General features: G+C 35.6%; 2 protein-coding genes across 5 annotated transcripts in view; one reads left to right on the top strand and one right to left on the bottom strand.

Annotated features, from left to right (window-relative positions):
- Positions 1 to 1310: 1310 nt before the first annotated feature.
- Positions 1311 to 13625, top strand: LOC126848891 (putative metabolite transport protein HI_1104). Of its 3 annotated transcripts, XM_050590184.1 has the most exons (11): positions 1440 to 1569; positions 7582 to 7703; positions 8972 to 9088; positions 9251 to 9374; positions 9836 to 9988; positions 10058 to 10168; positions 10275 to 10437; positions 10881 to 11079; positions 11372 to 11650; positions 11805 to 12002; positions 12299 to 13625. In XM_050590184.1, the coding sequence occupies exons 3-11, from the start codon at positions 8983 to 8985 to the stop codon at positions 12496 to 12498; spliced, it is 1533 nt and encodes a 510-aa protein (XP_050446141.1). In that variant the 5' UTR covers positions 1440 to 1569; positions 7582 to 7703; positions 8972 to 8982; the 3' UTR covers positions 12499 to 13625. The 3 variants fall into 3 exon arrangements, with proteins under 3 accessions (XP_050446140.1, XP_050446141.1, XP_050446142.1); XM_050590183.1 differs by lacking the exon at positions 7582 to 7703 and having other exon boundaries at positions 1311 to 1569; XM_050590185.1 differs by lacking the exons at positions 1440 to 1569; positions 7582 to 7703 and adding an exon at positions 8845 to 8901.
- The window catches only part of LOC126848890 (uncharacterized), a 21896-nt gene continuing 16450 nt past the window's right edge, over positions 13149 to 18594 (bottom strand). For both annotated transcript variants that reach the window (XM_050590181.1, XM_050590182.1), the window contains exon 4: positions 13149 to 16680. In XM_050590181.1, the coding sequence (XP_050446138.1) occupies positions 14403 to 16680 (2278 nt within the window). In that variant the 3' untranslated portion in view covers positions 13149 to 14402. The remainder of the gene's footprint in view (positions 16681 to 18594) is intronic.

Below are 18594 nucleotides of genomic sequence, written 5' to 3'. Positions count from 1 at the left end.
AGAGAAAATGTGCACTATTTTTTAAAATGTAATAAAAAAGTAGAAATAATTAAATAAGATTTAATTCAGTTATTACTGCGAGCAAACTTTCCAAATTCAATTTAATAATCTTAAGCTTCCGTTATATTTCCGGCTGCTATTTTGTTCAACAGAATCATTTTGTCCTGTTGTACTTAGTTGGACGTCCTACAATTTCGAAATTAAGAGATCCAGTCGCAGATATAATAAATGAGTACGAGACAGGCATGTGTAAAAAAATTGGCATTTTAACTTTTATATTTTTGTCTAGATGCAAATAATAGCCATTGTTTTGCAATAACGCGGCTAAAATCAATAAAATGAAATATTTGAAATGTACTAAACGAATGTAATTTATTTATATTTTACAGAAATCAGATCTTATATCTCGAAACACGCGTACAAAGATACGTTTCGAAGGAGCGGCACGATGAATAATTATGGTATGCGATTAGTTTCCTTTAATCTCCCTCAAAGATCACGTTCTCCGATTAGCGATCGCGACTAATAGTGTATGTCCTGCTCCTGTGCCTCTCAAGGAGAGACGTCGAACTGTCTTTACTATTGTATTGCCGCGTACTTAAGAACCATGACACATGAGAAGCACGGGGAAGTATGTCAATGTTATATACAATCATATATGTCACCTATCATGTAGGTATATACGTAAATGTGAACCACTCTTTGAGTTATAAGGTCAATCACCTAGGCTGCTTATTGTGCTCTACCACACTCGACAGAGATTAGTACTTCCCTGGAATTGGGAAGTACTAATTAGTCAGCTACTGTTGAGCGGTTTTTCACACATTTAATATAAAATTACAATAGTAAGAAAAAAGGATCGATATATTGAATGTTGAGATTCCCTATAAGGTATTAATAATTACCTTTCGAATAAATAATAAGTCCACCTACTCTCACAAATATCTCTAAATACGGCTATATGGTAATTATCCGAGTTAAAGCTCATGATATCTCTCTACGCCTTCCGTTAAACTATCAACGCACGTGATTCGAAGGACTTCTTTGTTTCCGTGGCGAAACGTAAGCCTCTCCCCGCTTCTCTTCTCTCCGTTCTCTGTCATTTCAAACGCGATGATATAATGAGTGAAGTGCAAGCGGTCAAGTCACGACGTGGCCTTGAAAATCGAAGTTCGCGAGTATTCTCGAAGTAGTGGTGATCTCCCACTATGGCGAAGTATAGTTTTTCCGTACACCCATCGCAAAGTCCATAGTTCTGCCTCGTATCCCTTCCTCCAGCTCGGCTGCTACTGACAGAAGGAAGATCCTTGGGCACTTTCTTATAAATGAAGCTTGGTTACCCACTCGCAGCTCATTTGCCGGTCCACCCTCCGCACACGGAGGGATCGATTCGCGAGAACGTTCCGGTTCTGTCTCTCTCTCTCTCTCTCGTGTATTCTCATCTTACTTCCTTCTTCTCTTTTAATTCCCTTATCATCGGATTCTTGCACGGCCAGTTCAACACTGATTGCAAGCGCGGATTCTTCCTGATCCTTCCTGGAGATCTCTCGGACTTTATCAAGGATACGTGTGAGTATTCTTTCGCAATCTTATTCATTATCGATGAGATTTTTGCACGAAGCGAAAAAAGGCAAATTGCTCGCTAAGCTTTTCTCAACGATGGACTATAAAAAGGATAAATAAGCTCTTTATATATTTTTCGCGTTATAATTTGTCAAAAATAAAGCAAATGAAAAATTTATATGCATGCAAAAAAATTATATATGTATTTAAAAAAGGTTTTATATTTTTTTTTCTATTCCATGTATTTTAACTTTTTCTTTTTCCAGCTTCATATTTTTTAATTAATTCTACTTTAATTTATCAATACTTGCTTTCCAACTATTAAATATATTAAATATTAAATATTAAAACTTTATATATATATATATATATATATATATATATATATATATATATATATATGTATAATTATACATATATTTTTACTCTAAAGAAAACTGAATTAGCTTAAAAAAAACAACAGTAATTAAAGTGTAAAATATAATTAATATAATTTATATAAAATATAATATTTGTAGGAGCTAATTTTTGCACGAATGATATAGAATGGGAAAAAAAAGTCACGTAGTGAAAGCATCGAATAAACATGCGAATGAAAGACAATACGTAAAAAATTCCAATGTAATATATAATACAACAGTATGCAATATACAATATGTATACGCCCGTTAAGAGTCGTGTTCGCTTAGTTGTCTCGTTGTTTTGCGCTATTCATAAAACTTGTTCATAAAAGAATCGACACGTGCAAAAATCTAAATCCGCATATACATGCAAATATATGAAACTCTACTATTAATAGCACATGCGTGAAAACACGAGAAATTTGATGAACACGAAGATTATCCTAATTGACAGTTGACGAATTCAAATTTTGAATAAATGTACTTTTCAAGTTGATCGCATGCGATAGAAACGACAATCGCGAGAATCATGATGAATTTTTTGTACTCGATGTTCTCGGTCGCGCAATTAATTAATTAATGCGGGCGCGATCATTCTTGCATACGCCGCGCTATTCCGTACTATTTGCAAAAAACTCGCGTAACTCGCGATAGAGGCCTGCTAGATCCGCGTCCAATCCGGGATGCCGACGCACAATCTACGCCCATAACGTTCGTTAGCCTTCAACAAGCCTTCAACTTGTTAGCGCACAAAGCTCTAATTAAAATCTCTCGCATCCGCTTCAAACGATGCGAGTGACGCGATTTTGACGTCGCGATAGATCGTGACGCGATCTCTCATTTCACGTGAAATAATTATTGATTATTTTAATAATTCTTTTGTAATCGAATTCCTATTGTTTTAACTGCAATTTTGCAATCTTGCAAATAGGTACAAATAGATAGTATGAAATCTTCGATTGCGTAAATAAATTCATGCTCAAATTAGACAGATTAAAGTCTCGTACAAATATTTGAGAGATGAAATAACGACAGGCGGATGCTAATAATCAATAAATTATTCGCAACTGATCAAATAATCACGATTAATGATTGTACAACACGTAAATTCGCATCTATTCGCGTCGTTTGCATCCATGGCACGTGTATTTATTCGTTCGCATTTACAATACTTGTATTTACTGTATGTGCAATTATGAATTAGCCAATATGCGGAATGAATTTGTGGTGTTACTCGTGGATAACTTAATGGATTTATGTAATATATGTTTATTAAGCGTGTGATGATTTGATACGCCATAAATAGCTCATTAGTTGACATAGCTTCATCGATGTAAAATTATGCCGTTTGCTTACTTTCATGGCCAATTTTTCCTATTATCTCGCCAGTTATCGCGATCTCTGTATGCTGGCGAAATCATTTATACATGCTCTTGTTTATATTAGAAAAGAGATATATAATTATTTTATGCGCAATTAAATTTATCCTATATATTTATAAAACGAAAGCGAAAATTTGAATATGATATTAAGCAACAACATTATTCAAATATATAAAACTTTCGCATCATTGTATTATATATATTTTTCATTACTCGATCAAACTTTCACCGAAGAAAGGTCATCCATAGTCTTGTAAGAACGTTCTCGTAATATGATGCACGCTTCGTGGAACACCTTGTATAAGCGCAACGGTGTTCGTCGCCCTGCGGAATCTCTCTCGAACGACGCTGGAAAGAATCATTAAATCCAATCGGCTGGAAAATACGAAAAGCTCCCCTCGAGAAAAGCGAGACGGCAGGTAGCTTTTAATCGATCGATCGGGGAGAAGAAGGGAGGGGGGACTCTCCGGACAATGTATAAATAATGTATCGAAAGGGAGAGCCGAGAGCAAACCGTTACTACATAAAAATATATACACTCACGAAAATCATTATATAAGAGCTTTAAGGTTTGCAAGCAGATTAAGTTTCTCGATATAAATGATAAGATCAGTTGTTGATTGTCAGTGAACGAAGATAATTAAAAATATTTTCACAGATATCTAATTTGAATATGAATATGTATATGAATACGTAATCTGTTATAAATACGTAATTTAATCTGTTCTTATCATCATAATCTACATGAATATATATATATATATATATATATATATGTATATCAATATGTATTCATATAATCTTGTTATCCAGTAATTCGCTGTTTATCATTCGCTCATTTTGCATGTTTTACCGCATGTTGTTGACTAGGATGCGTTTTTCCTTGATATACTCCTTTTTTTTATGATAATCTTTGGCAACGCATGAACGCACAGTGAATATATACCTTGCAATATTAATCATCAATAGACAAATAAATCATTATATAAACAAATTTTTTATTGTAAATTTTTTTAAGCACACATAAAGAAAAATTTTTGCTATCATAGCTAATCATGATTTGCAAAATAAAATTCTAAACTACAGCAAAACGGTTTGCTGTTGCTTTTAATAAATAGGTATTACAGCTAAGATATTCGCTGTTGTACCTAATAAATAGATATCAGATGTTCGCTGTATATATTACTGAAATCTAGTTACTGCGTGCAGTTTTTAACTATGGCAGTTAATTTTTTTTTTCCCATGGTTATTACGAAATTTATTATTACGAAAGTTAGTTCACATTATATTATAGAACATTTTCGATATCTTGTAGAGTCTATCAAAGAAAAATTATGATTGTGTTAATTGTAAAACAGAATTGCTAGATTCCTAATTGTTAGATTCCTAATTGTTAGATTCTATCTAGAATTTTCATATTTCTAAGAATGTGCATTTATGCAATCGCTTATAAAAAATGATCATTTTTTTTTGACGCGTCCGTTCGTTTCGACGTCCGCTCGTTCCGCTTATTCCGTCATTATATTGATGTTGCAAAACAATTTTTCCGATTATTGAGTACTTTTCTTTTAAGAGGTTTTGATGTTAAATGAACAAATGACATTTTTGCGTAATAAAATATAAGAAAAATATTTGATCTCGTAAATTACAGCATGACGTCGCAACAACGTGATATATTTCTTTATTTTTCTTTGTTCTTGCATAATTTTACTATATAATCTCTGAAGTAGCTTGAAGGAACGTAATTAAAGTTTGTCTTAAATTTTGTGATGCCTCTATTTCCATCATTCGACTCTACTTTGTAATAACAAACATAAAAAATAGTTAAGTTGTTGATGAAAGTCTGAAATTAATGGATGCCAAGTTTCGATTACTTTAACTTTATATTTTCATATATTTACACTTTTATATTATTTTTATTATTTTATAATGCGCATAAAAAACGCAATAAATGAGATTTTTCGCAAATTATGAATAGAGAGGAGGATATTTTAAAAATACTTTGAATGACACTATCGATTCACTTAAAAATCTGAAAGGATTTTTAATTACAAAAACTAATCAAAGTTTCCAAGAAAAATATATATTCTACAATTGGCGCAATTATCGCGCTGGAATTATTAGCGAAAATTTTTATGATTGCGCTTTTTATGAGTGTTGCTTGAAGAAATCTGTTACACACGAGTTCATTATCTGCTCCGCGATAAAGATTACGGATACACATGCATCTGCTGTGCAATAATGTGCGCGATAATTTTGCACAATAAAGATTAATTGTATTACACACTGTGCCGTTTATCGAGTTGAAGAAAGTAAAAAAGAAACGCTTTGTAAGATTGCTGTGTATCGAGCACATTGAATAGCTATAATTAAAAAGAAGGAAATAAACAATTATATAAAATATCCGCGCATCAACATCCGCGTAAATTGATGAATAATATTTAGGTATTCCCGATCCACATAACACACGCTACATTATATAAAGTACAGAATTACATATCATCAATCTTCCCATTATTCTTCTAAAGTTCTTCACGAGTAAATATATAATAAAACATAATTGAGATGGCCTTTTTTTTTTTTGCTGTTATCTGACAAAATATCATTGTCGCACACGATGCAGAATCCTCGCTTACGACGATATTTTTATGGCATCAGCTTTATTCGTATTCTGCAAATCAAATGCGAAGATGCCGCGAAAAGATACAACGTATAATTTTACATAGTACATGCACACACCCACCCATTGCAATTTTATTTATGCGTTTATCCATGTAGCGTGCGCGACCGCGACCGCGACCAAGGATTTTGATATTATACATAAATCACAATCTCGTGTTTCTCCTATCTAAGAATGTCCGGCGCATCCCAGATACTCTCTGGCGATTCACGCATCGTCGTAATGACAAACTTGTAAATACAAATCTTGCCTCTTACTCGTTTTTCAGTTACTCAATAATCAAACAATATAGATTAACTATCTATATGTCATCGGTACTCAGACACCGGCTGTTAACTATAGCAAATAATTATGCTTCACATGCATATCTTTGATTGTATCAATGCACCACTCGCGCGTGTAATTACAGCGGATTGAATTACATTGCATCACATCCATGTATCGGGTGCATTTCAATGTGGATAGAATCTCTTTGAAACGAAAATTGTTATGTAATGTCTTATAATTATGACATTACATGATTAAATAATTATTGCATTAATTAATTATTGCATCTCATTACCAAGTTTATATCTCGATATTAGCTACATCAGTTACACAATGAAGGATTTCCTCCATTGTGTATTTATTATATATGTATAATCGCATTTCTTGTTGATATTGAAATGTTCGTACTAATTTGAGATATTCATGTTACTCGAAGTCATGATTCCTTTATCGATTTCTTATTATTTCTTTAAAAATACCATTATTTTCTTTCCCTACCGTTTTCTCAAATGAAGCATGACAGTCTTCATAGATTGATTCCCTATTAGCTCCGTCAGTTTTATCTTTGCCTCATCTTGATACACATTGCACATTATTTTATAAATTCAAATAAATCAAATTGATATATGTATATATCATATAAAATATAAAATAGAATAAGCATTATGAAAATAAAAAAATTATACATTATGTAAGATTTAAATAGATGTAAATGTGTATGTAAGTGATCTTAAAATATAATTGGCTCTAAGAGACGTTTTTTCCGTTTCGCGAATCAGAGTGGTGAGTTGCCATTCTAATAAAATGAGTAATACTAATGATATTCAAATGACAATTTTCGTTCCATTTCAATGATTTTGGTTCAAGGTGATCTGGCCGTACCATATATACGGCGTAAGACTCGCGACTTCTCATGTATGTACAAGAATATGTGTGAGTGAGCTTTTTTATCCGTTCGTTATTATAATCATAATCATGAGTTCTCCTTCCCCGAAGATGATACTCGTGCGTGCGATGAAATATGATATCGCATAAAATCATGATGAAAACAAGCGCACAATTTCGCTTTCTATTGCGCGAATTATCACGTGTCACTCGTGGCACGTGCAAAAATATGCTGTCGTCCAAATTTGAGAAAGTTACTTTAGTAACTCATTATCATTACTGTTCTTTTTGCTAAAGAATAATTCGTTATTGTCATTTGTTACTAATATTGAAAAATAATTTGTTATCGTCATCATTATTGAAATAATAACGAGTTGTAATTTTTGTTTTTCATGATATGTAGGCGTCCAAGAAGAATATGTAAACGAGCACAGGAATACGGTGGTATGGGGCAGTGCGGCTCTTGGAAAACGCTTTCAGCTATTACAAAATCAATTTCAAAAGATATATAAAATTTGATAGATGGTACAGATTTTGTCACAATTATTTAATTCTTAAAAAATATTTAATATTGTCTGTGTGTGTTTTTTTTTTGCATGGAAATCATGCGTAGGTTCGAAAAATAATGATAAAAGTAATGATAAATGTAGAAAGTTGAATTTGTTACTTCTTAATAAAAAAATATATCGAAATCATTTCTACGAAATTTGTAACACATTAGTTTTACCGATAAAGAAAAATAACTATAACGGTGTTAAGCATTATTTCCCAATTTTGTTATCGATTCTTTAACCTAAACCTAGTAATCTTTTCGTGATGTATCACGATAAAACATAAATCTGTGACAAACAAAATTGCATAATACCTGATAAAATTCTTAACATATATATCACTTCCTTATTTTTTTTAATTATAATTTTATAGCGAATTTTATACTAACACATTTTTCTACGCAATCCTAAAACAGCAATTTGGATGGAATGCGTAAAACATTCGTAATTAATTAACTGTTCTTTATTGTCTTTTGATCTGTCCTGTGCTAGAGTAAACGTGGATCGTAGAATGCACATCACTTGCTTACTTTTAAGCACGATATGCAGATAGCATTTTTATAATGGCGTTTTATGTAAATTATCTTGAACATTTGGTATCATATTGATCGATATAATTGTTATTAGCTGGTTAAAGCATTGAAATTAAAATAAAACTGCCCATTAATCATGAATAATAAAGGCAGTTTCGTAACAATAGATTTCCCGTCGCAATTTCCAATCGCGATTCGCGATCTCATCATCTCGTTTCGGTGATGAACGCACTCGTTCGCGCAATTGTCATTGTGCATATTCATGAATGACATGAGTCTTCGTTAAATGATGAATGCCCGCGGAAAAATCTACGCAAGTCGTATCATTTTTTTCTTTAAAAAAAAAAAAGTTAAATTAAAACTGATATGCCAAGAGAATTTAGAAATCATTATCTTCAATCAGATTAATCAGAATATATATATTAATCAAGTTAATTTATAAAAAATTATTATAAAAAAAATCACAAGAACCTCTACATACATATTCAAAAATATTAGCTATATTGTAATAAACTTATAGCAATTTATTATATGCGCATTATATATGCAATCCTTCCAAATAATAATACAAAGCTCGCAGACTTAACTGCGCGATGGTTGATATATCCGCCAACAAATGTGACAACTATAATTCCCATCGCATATTAATTATATAATCCTCTTGCTACACAAATAGAAAAGATTCTATTTATACGTTCTTTTTTTTCAGATCAAGCAAAAATGTTTCATTCGGTAATGCAAAATGTGGCGTTTCTTTACAAGCCTTATGCATTGGCTATATTGTCGATCGGCTATGTCCTAGCAGAATTGGGTCATTTTATAATAGGTAAGTCCTCCATTGATATTCTCTATTCTTTAGACATTTTTATCATCAATGAATTTTAATGTTTTATTTTTTATTGGAATATCCTTTTTATTTTTTCGTATATTATGCGCGATTCTCAATGCATTTCTAGTTTTACTAACGGTAACTAATCTTTTCGGGAAGGTGTAACAAGCAAAGAGATCGCCGAGGACCTGCATTACGGCGATATTTCCTGTCAATTTAATTCGACGACGCTGTGGCTAATTGATCTTCCGGTGCAATGCGAAACTGCGGACAATTCCACCTAGTAAGTCTACTTAGTATCAGCTATGTGCTCTAGAAATCCAAGCTGAAAACAAGAATCGTATGTAACAGTAAGCGCAATTAGTGGTCAGTATTTCCTTCTGTGACAAATCGACTTCCTTATGAGTAATTGTGATTAATTCACCGGCTTGATACCGCTAAGTCACGCATCGACAATAAAGTAAGATACCGTCGTGAGAGGACACACACACGACATCGCATTAAGAATAATTAACTCGTCGTTCACATTCCGGAAAAACTACTAAATGCCACGAATAATTCGCGATTCTCGATAGAAAAAAAAAAAATTCCCATCTCCATCTCTAATTTCCATTTGTACGGTATTTCAATGGGCATCAATCAAGATTGAAAGCCTCCCTCCCGCACGCGCACTGCAATTTATCGCATTCGTCATCATATTGCACTTTCGCTCGATCGTCGTATAACGCGTTCTTTGTTCCGCAGCTGCGAGTCCCTGGAATTGAACGGATCTCATTACTGCGAATGGAATTACAATGGCCTTGGTCTGGACTATCAAATCCTCGCGGGGCCTAGCTTCATCGCTATCTACACGATCGTCGGTATTATCTTGGGCATTGCGGCTGACAGATATAACAGGTAATTAGCAAAATCAATTATTAATTTATATAACCCACTATATATAAATTATTGTATCTATGTTTCCAGAGTGAGGCTGCTGACGGTTTGCACTCTGATATTCAGCGTCGCGATCTTCTTGAGCGGAGCGGTGAAGGAATACTGGCAGCTTCTCATTCTACGAATGGTCCTGGCGGCAGGGTAAGCTCTAGTGATAATGGCGCTTCCGCTTCCGGTTTCGTTCGTTCATTCGCGAGCGACAGTAGAGGATTGCTGCGTATTAATAAAGTCCGAACGAATATTGCAGGGAAGCAGGATGCAATCCAATGGCGACTGGTCTTCTGTCCGACTGGTTCGAGGAAGAGCAACGAGGCCTCGTCATGTCCATTTTTAATTGGGGAATTTACGGTGGTTACGGCATCGCCTTTCCGATCGGTCGCTACGTGCCCAAATTAAACGCCTGGGATCTCGTAAGTCAATTTTAATTGTCTCTTTTATATCTTTTCCTCTTTTTGTTTACGTTGTGATTTCCAAAGTCGGTATGTTCCAATGTATAATTGCTCGATATACATTTCAAAATAATTTCCGAGCGGAAAGAAAGCATGTGTGTGTGTATATGATTGAAGGACATGGTGAATCAGATTGTGAAATGGCTATAATAATAGTACCGATGGAATATACATATTTTTCTTTCTCTCTCTCTCTCTCTCTCTCTCTCTCTCTTTTTCTTTAACGATGATTATATGCGTATAAAAGTAACTATAATTTAAAATTAAAATACCGACGACGCGAGAATATACGAGGATGTAGTTAATAATTACGTTAATAACGCTATAAATTAAATACTGCTTTAACTGATTGTGAGATGTACAATTAAGAATTAACGTAATCGGGACAAATCATTAATCGGCAGGGATGGAGAGTCTGTTATTACGGTGCCGGCGTGATCGGTTTAATCATCGCTGTCTTCACCGGTCTGACGCTCACCGAACCGGAGAGGAAGATGATCGGCGAGGAAGCCAATATCGATGGGACGCAAGTATCGATTTGGAAAGCACTACTGCAACCGCGCATTATTCTCTTATGTCTCGCCGCCAGCATCAGACATTGCGGTAAAGGGAAATCCTTGACGCAAAAGGATTGAGATACATATCGAGGGTACAAGCTATGAGTTTACACAAATTCGCCTCGATGTGGCACATATTCTTTTTTTCTAATCTCTTTTTTCAGTAATTAAAATCTATATTCAAGTGTCATTGATTTAAAGAAGCGAACGAGTCGATTTTCTTCAATTCAATAATTCACGCACATTTGTTATCTATATCACAATCTTTTTCCAATTATCCCTTTACATAAATATTGAATAAAATTTAATCGGAAATTCTTAAATTTCTCTTTTTTTAGGTGGCTTGTGCTTCGCTTACAATTGTGATCTATACTACAGGGATTACTTCCCGGATTACGATCTCGGTTGGTGGCTTTTCGCCGTCACGATCGTCATTGGTAGCATCGGTGTCGTGATCGGCGGGATAATTAGCGACAAATTTGTGGCGAAAATGGGAATTAGATCACGCGTAATTTGTTTGGCGGTCAGTCAGTTAATCGCGACGCCGTTTGCATTCGGTTCGGTATACTTTAATCCTCTTTGGGCTATGATCACATTGGGAATCTCTTATTTCTTTGGTAAGATGCTAAATATGAAATTAAGAATTCTAAAATCGTTCAAAGAAAATCTACATAATTTAATAATTAATTAACTGCTGATATATATATTTTATATTATGTCGCATATATATTTCATGATTACCTCCAATGATCTTGTTATTTTTTTTTGCAGCCGAAATGTGGTTTGGAATACTCTTCGCTATCGTAGTGGAGATCGTTCCTTTAAATCTGCGATCCACCACCGTCGGCGTTTTTTTATTCGTCATGAATAACATCGGTGGAAATTTACCGATACTCGTCGAACCCACCAGAATGGCCATTGGTTTCCGGGAATCATTATACATTTATTATGCTGGCGCCTATGGCATCAGTAAGTAATAGAATTGGAAATTATTTCTCATTGTCTCGTATAATCATTGGTCTTATTCGTGCATCATTAAGATCTTTATAAAAGATTCGTAAAGAGAATTGAGAGACTTTTGCAAAATTAATCGTTGGTAATTTACATTATCATCATCATTATCGTATATCTTAATTATAATTCTAATAATTATCATATATTTTTAATATATAAAAATAATGACAAGAATTGATGAAACTTTCATCGTGATTGTTTTTGGTTACGAAAGAAGGTCGAATGACAGTCTTATGATACTTTATTCGTAGGTTCTATTATGTTCTTCCTCACTATGTTCCTAATGGATGTCTCTACGGAGGTGGAGAGAAAAGTAGACAGAGAGGTGGAAAAGACCGCTTCGCCAGCATACGACAATAGCACATTTACTAACGACGATGGCCAATTGTCAACATTGGAGTTACCGCGGTTTCCGGCACGACCGCCGATCTATGAACATTCTCGGTTATGAGCCGCGAAGAGCTGTTAGTCTAAAGAATAAGCTGTAAATAGTACTTTGAGCCGTGTATAAACTAAGTACATATCGCGTAGCTTATGACGATAACAACAATCCATTAACATTAACTAGAAATCATTTTCAAGAAAAACGCAAAGAGAAATATCGAAAAATATAATAGCTTTTTTCACGATGAAAAGAATATCAAATGTATTTTTTTTTTTTTTTTTTGCATTTTTCGTTAATCGTTGATTAATGAAAATTGAGTTAAAGTTCCTCGCGTCGAACTAAAACGTGTGAAATTGTGCGAGGGCGCAATTTACCAAATAATAGCTGCGATAATTAAGACTTCCATTTTGTTTAAATTTAATGCGTTACAAAATACTTGTGACATGTGGCACAAAGTATTATTACGTAAGATAAAGAATTTTTTTTACAAAAAGTTTGATAAATTTCGACAATCTTCAAGGTGCGTTTTGCTTCTAAAATAGATATTTGTAATAAAAGCGTAATAACTTGTAGTTTTCACAAAAAAGAAAAAACATCTGTAAAGAGAATTAAAGTAACTACGATTTACGCGTTTTAAGCATCTATTAGGAAACGGATTGGTCTAGGTATGGCGCAATATGTAGTTCATACATATGTACATGCACAGACTCACCCCATCTCGATTGCCTCTCGCAAAAAAATATTTTATTGAGAAAGTCACATAAATTAATTAATATTAAGTGGCGATTGGTTTCGTGTTATCACATGTTATAGACAGCCTGTGTTGAGTTCACCATGACGGATAATACCAAACGGTAATGACAATACATCATACATTACTACAGACCACTTGTACACATTGATGAAGTTCTACACACACAGGATACGAATAATTCTACGTACAGAATACAAACTAGCAATGGTGAGATTCGCCGTCCTTTTCTCTCTATATGTACAAATTGTTTAATATAAATATAAATGAGTATATATGTATATATATGTATATTCGTAATGTACAAAAATAATAATTAGAGGAGCGGTGTCTTCGACGGGGCACGAGAATTTTGTCATGAAATGCTGTGTACATATCTACATAGAGTCGTACAATACACGCGCATACGACGCATTCGAATAAATAATCGTTCAAAAATGTACACTGCTGCACCGCTTGATCTACCTGCGTGCACCAAACAATGCTACAAACGCAGGAGAAGGAAGTACGTGAATGCAGTACGTAAATAAGCGTAAAGACTAAAGCCTCCTTCTCGGGTTCGGCGAACTCTAATACTTTTCGAGCTGGCTGATACCCGATGATAATAATGCTCTGAATACTAATACGGATGCTCTTTTCATCGAACAGTCATCACGTCGTCGCCAAAGCTCGAAACGATGCAACGGACCGTTTATTTTGATTGCGATATAATGTGCGTATGCCGATGCGTATTATTCAGTTACTTTATGACGAGGTTTCTCGCCGAGAGTTTTTATATTCGCAATGTTTTCAAAATAAACTGCACTTTTATTTTGCAAGATCGAATTTCGTTACGTACAAGTGAGAAAACGTGTGAAAAAGAACGATTTGCATCTGAATTTAGGATGCAAGAAGATACGTAATGAGAACGTCATTCAGCTCTATTCATATATTCGAAAATAAAGAAGGATCTATCTCTGGAACACCTAAGAACTATGACGAACTCGTGAAAGTATGCCGATTCGCATATCAAAACATACACACAAACTGTTTTCTCATCCGGCCACGTCATTTATTTCGTTATTGTCTCGATCGCTCGAAGACGACAGATATATAAACGCAGGAATAATTTACGCTGTCTCTCACACCATTCGTATCCCTTTTCACACTTAATCATATTTGAAGGAACTAATTCTCTCGCGATTTCGACACACAGCTTCGTGAAATCCGAATTCGCGATTCAACACTCCTCCGTGGATGTGCTGGAGATCTGCGTACTAGCGCCGCTGGAGAAGCTACTTCTGCAAGTCTCCACCGCGAGGGCGGTGTCTGGCACCTGCACAAATTGTACCTTCTCTTTGGGCCACTTGCTTTTGCCGTAGACGCAATTAAAGATGTTATACCGATGATCCATCTCCAGATGGCTTAAAGTGCTGCTGTGCCGGCGTTTCAGCACTTTCTTCGCCATCAGGCTACGATTATTCTTGTACGATAGTTCGCGATGGAAGCAAAAAAACTTACGCAACTCACGCTTTACCCGTTTGGACCGATAACCGAAGAGCAACGGGCTCGCATACGCGGCCAAGATCAAGAAGCTGAGAGCGAGCACGTCATATTCGTGCGGGAACTTGATATCCGAGTACTGCGGTAGATTCTTAATGATACTCAACAGCACATACGGTGACCAGCAAATCAAACCCATGACGATCACCAGCGCGCTGATCCTGGCCGCCCGAGTCTCCTCGCGATACTTGAATAAGGAGCCATTACTGATTCTGTGCTTGATACAGTTAATGTAACTGCTAGTGCTGCGAACGCTGGCCGCCCGCTGCAGAGTACCCGGCTTTCCGGGCGCTGGCGTGATTGTCACGATCGGCGTTAGAAGGCAAGACGAGGGTTCCAGATTGTTGTTCGCGTTTCTACGCTCAATCGTATGTAATTCCCCGCTAACTTCCAAAATACTGGATTTCGACAAACGGCGACTTGGTCGTCTAGATCTCTTATTCTCTGAATTACTATTGAAATTCGAGATCTCATTTTGAATCTGTTCCGGTTCTGCGCTTTTAATAGTGACAGAATTCTCTGCTTCTTCAATATGACGAGTCGTCCTCTCGAGAGAATCCTGTCTGGAAGTTTCCGCGTTTTCACATGGCTCTTTCGTTATCTCACATGTAGTGAATGATAACAGATAATTGGAAGATCTCTCGTCCGCTCTCTTGCGAGTTGCACTAGGAACTTCCAAGGAATCAAAGTAATTGTAATGTCGATCATCCTCGGATTCAGATCCGCTGGAATCTCCGGCAATCCATTCGGAAGACTCTCCGGTCTCATCTGTTAAATCGTGTGATGATTTCCGCCTGCGATTCGTTTCCATATTACCAAATCTTTTTTTGACAAGGTTCTCATAAGTCGAAACATCGCGATCGTTCTCGAAGTCTGCCGCTTCTGTCAGATTATTATCGTTTTCTTGTTCGCGTGAAGACGAGACTTCCACTGGTTGCATGCCGACTGTGAAAACGACTCCCGACGAAGTCTTCTCGTCATTTGGTCCTGATGGCGCAGTGTCCGAGGATGACGAGAACGATCTTCGACGCGACGTCTGATTGGCTGAATGCGCGGTCTCGCTAGTTTCATCGATGGACGAGAGACTCGAAATTTTAGGTATTCTTCGGAATTCTTCCGGAAACGTGTCAGCGGATTGATGCTGCGGTCTCGCATACGAATCTTCGCAGAAGCTAGCCGATGATAGGATCGGTCGCGAACCAGTCCGGCGAGTTCTCTCGGAGTTCCGATGCGCGGCCGAGTAGATTCTGATGTAGATCCAGCAGACTCCGGCGAACGGAAACAGATACGCAAACACGCTGTATACGATCGCGTAGATGAGCCCGTAAGTGACGGAATCGTTGGTCAGAGTACGGAAGATCACAGTGGAGTTCTCGAGGAGGCCGATGCTGCGATCAACTTTGATCGATTCGGTCTTTAAAAGCATCGGCGTCGTGTCATCAATCTTCTCAGTCTCGTTACCGAAGAATGTAAACGCGAGGTCGATCGGCGCCTCCACTATCGCGGAAATATTTGACGCAATACGTTCGCGAAAGGACGAATTATCTAATGTAGTCGTGGTGCAGGACAACCACAGACTACGCGGGCTAGGATTCAAAGCAGCAACCAAGCCGAATCCGGCCGAGATCAGCCAGACGGAGACGATCAGCACAGCCGACTTAAGCTTATCGACCCGAGCACGGTAACGCAACGGGTCCACCACGGCGAAATACTGATCAATAGCGATCAGTAGAACCGAAAGTACCGATGACGTGGTGACAAGCGCGGTCGCGCCTTCTGAAATCGTGCAAATATTGCTGGCGGCCGATGTGGACGTCGATGTTGACGTTGACGTCGAGCCGAACGGCGACGTAGATGTTGTCAACGTGTTACCTTGTACCGGTCCGTCCATCATTAGCAGCGGATTCAGCATGGCACACGTCAGCAAATTCGAGATGGTTAAGTTCATCACGAATCTGGAATCGAGATAAAACAAGCCATTTCCTTCAATCAAATATTGATAGTATTCGATAATCGCCTTTGCAATTGTCTTATTTAAATATTAAATAAAAACAAACTCTTTAAATAAAATGAATAACAGTTTATTATAATATCATGGATATATAAAGAATTTTCCTTAAAATATAATTACAGAAAATGTGTGTGTGCGAGATGAAAAATAGGGAAAGATGAGAAATAAAAGGTAGAGAGAAAAAATATGTTATTGCTATGTTTAGCTTATTTTATAGATATCAATTTTGAATCATTATAATTTAATATCAATAGCAATAAATTAATATATAACGTATTGACAAAAAACGACGTGAGATAAAAAAAAATATAAAGCTATAAGATATAATTAAAAGAAAAAAAGAGCACTATGTCTTGCATAAATTACATTCACATCACGTTCACAGTTAGTGTCTTTGTTGTACTTTTAATTACGAGTTACATACTAATATATTAGAAATATACAAGCGTGTAAGTATAAAGTATCGAATTGTCTGACGTTTTTATTCTTCGCGGACAAATTATGTTTGCGATTAACTTAAAGTATTTATTATTCTGAGAAAAAGTGGCATTTAAAGAACTCGTAGTGTTCCGTTTGCGCTGTCAACAGATTGACAGATGGATTCACTCAACTATTTCGCCAAATGTACGACGGAAATTTGCTTTGATCTAATTGTAGCTCTAAAATATTGTTTGCGTTATTTTGTAAAATCTCGACACAATACGATAATGTAATTAATAAATTTCCTTCTTTATAACAGTAATACAAACTGTTAATTTTGAGTGCACTGTTAATAGCAATAAAGCGCTCTTGAAATACGAAGGTTTATTATCATACTCGTTGCGGTAGTTGCCAAAATTTGGTATTAGATACATATGATTGATTTTCCTGGCTTAGTAGGTGGAAATCTACGTAATAACAATGATAGATTCAGTCTTCGTGCAGAATTCTATTAATACATTCTTACTAATATAAACAGTATGTTTAGTTTTTCGTCGAGTTTACTCAAATCTCCATCCGATTAAGTTTCAACAAATAATTATACACAATTGCAAATTTTTTATACAATCATGAATTTTATTTATATAGTAAATAAATATATATCATACACACATGCGCGCAAGCATACATAAACAAGTATACATAATCCAAATATGTCAGACATTTATTTACGTTTATTTTCTTCATACGTGATTATTTTTTTTTAAATTGTCCAGAAATATAAGCTTCGTGAATCATTTGCGCGTGACATTTGCGAGTTAAATTTCCAATGAAAATCACACGAAGAAATGTAGCTATCTACCTTCTTCTTTTCGCATTACATTGTACATCCCCAGCAACATGCCAAAACTGTAAATTGGAATATTTAGACTGGCAGTGTCTTACAAGAAATACGAGATGCAGTCGATTGAAACGACATTTCAACTCGATTTTATTTAAGAGCGTGATGCAAAATACACGCATTGTATCTCCATACTTCGCAGAAGAATGTACGTAAGACATGTAAACGCGAATGAAAATAATCTTTCTACAACTGATACTTCTACAAAAATTATGTTTTAATGATTTTTATGCAATCATATTTTGAGACAATGTGACAATTCTAATGACCTGGAGATATGCGATATTTCGTAATTTTTCAATTCCTATTTATGACCAATAATTCAAATTCTTTATCAGAGTGCTCTGATAAATTTTACATGTATTGATTCACAGATATGTCGTTCGTGTGACGAACTTGAAATCTTTTTTTAGTTACAATGTTACGTTATCGTTATTTCATTTTATTTATAGCAGAGACTAAACTTTAAGACTGTCGATTATTAATTCTTCGGGAAAAAATGCAAACGCTGTCACTATCAATGCATTTGTGGGATTA

This window comes from Cataglyphis hispanica, chromosome 4, assembly GCF_021464435.1.
Source record: "Cataglyphis hispanica isolate Lineage 1 chromosome 4, ULB_Chis1_1.0, whole genome shotgun sequence".
In the NCBI taxonomy this organism is placed as follows: Eukaryota; Metazoa; Arthropoda; class Insecta; order Hymenoptera; family Formicidae; genus Cataglyphis; species Cataglyphis hispanica.
This window is presented reverse-complemented; position numbering and strand designations above follow the sequence as displayed.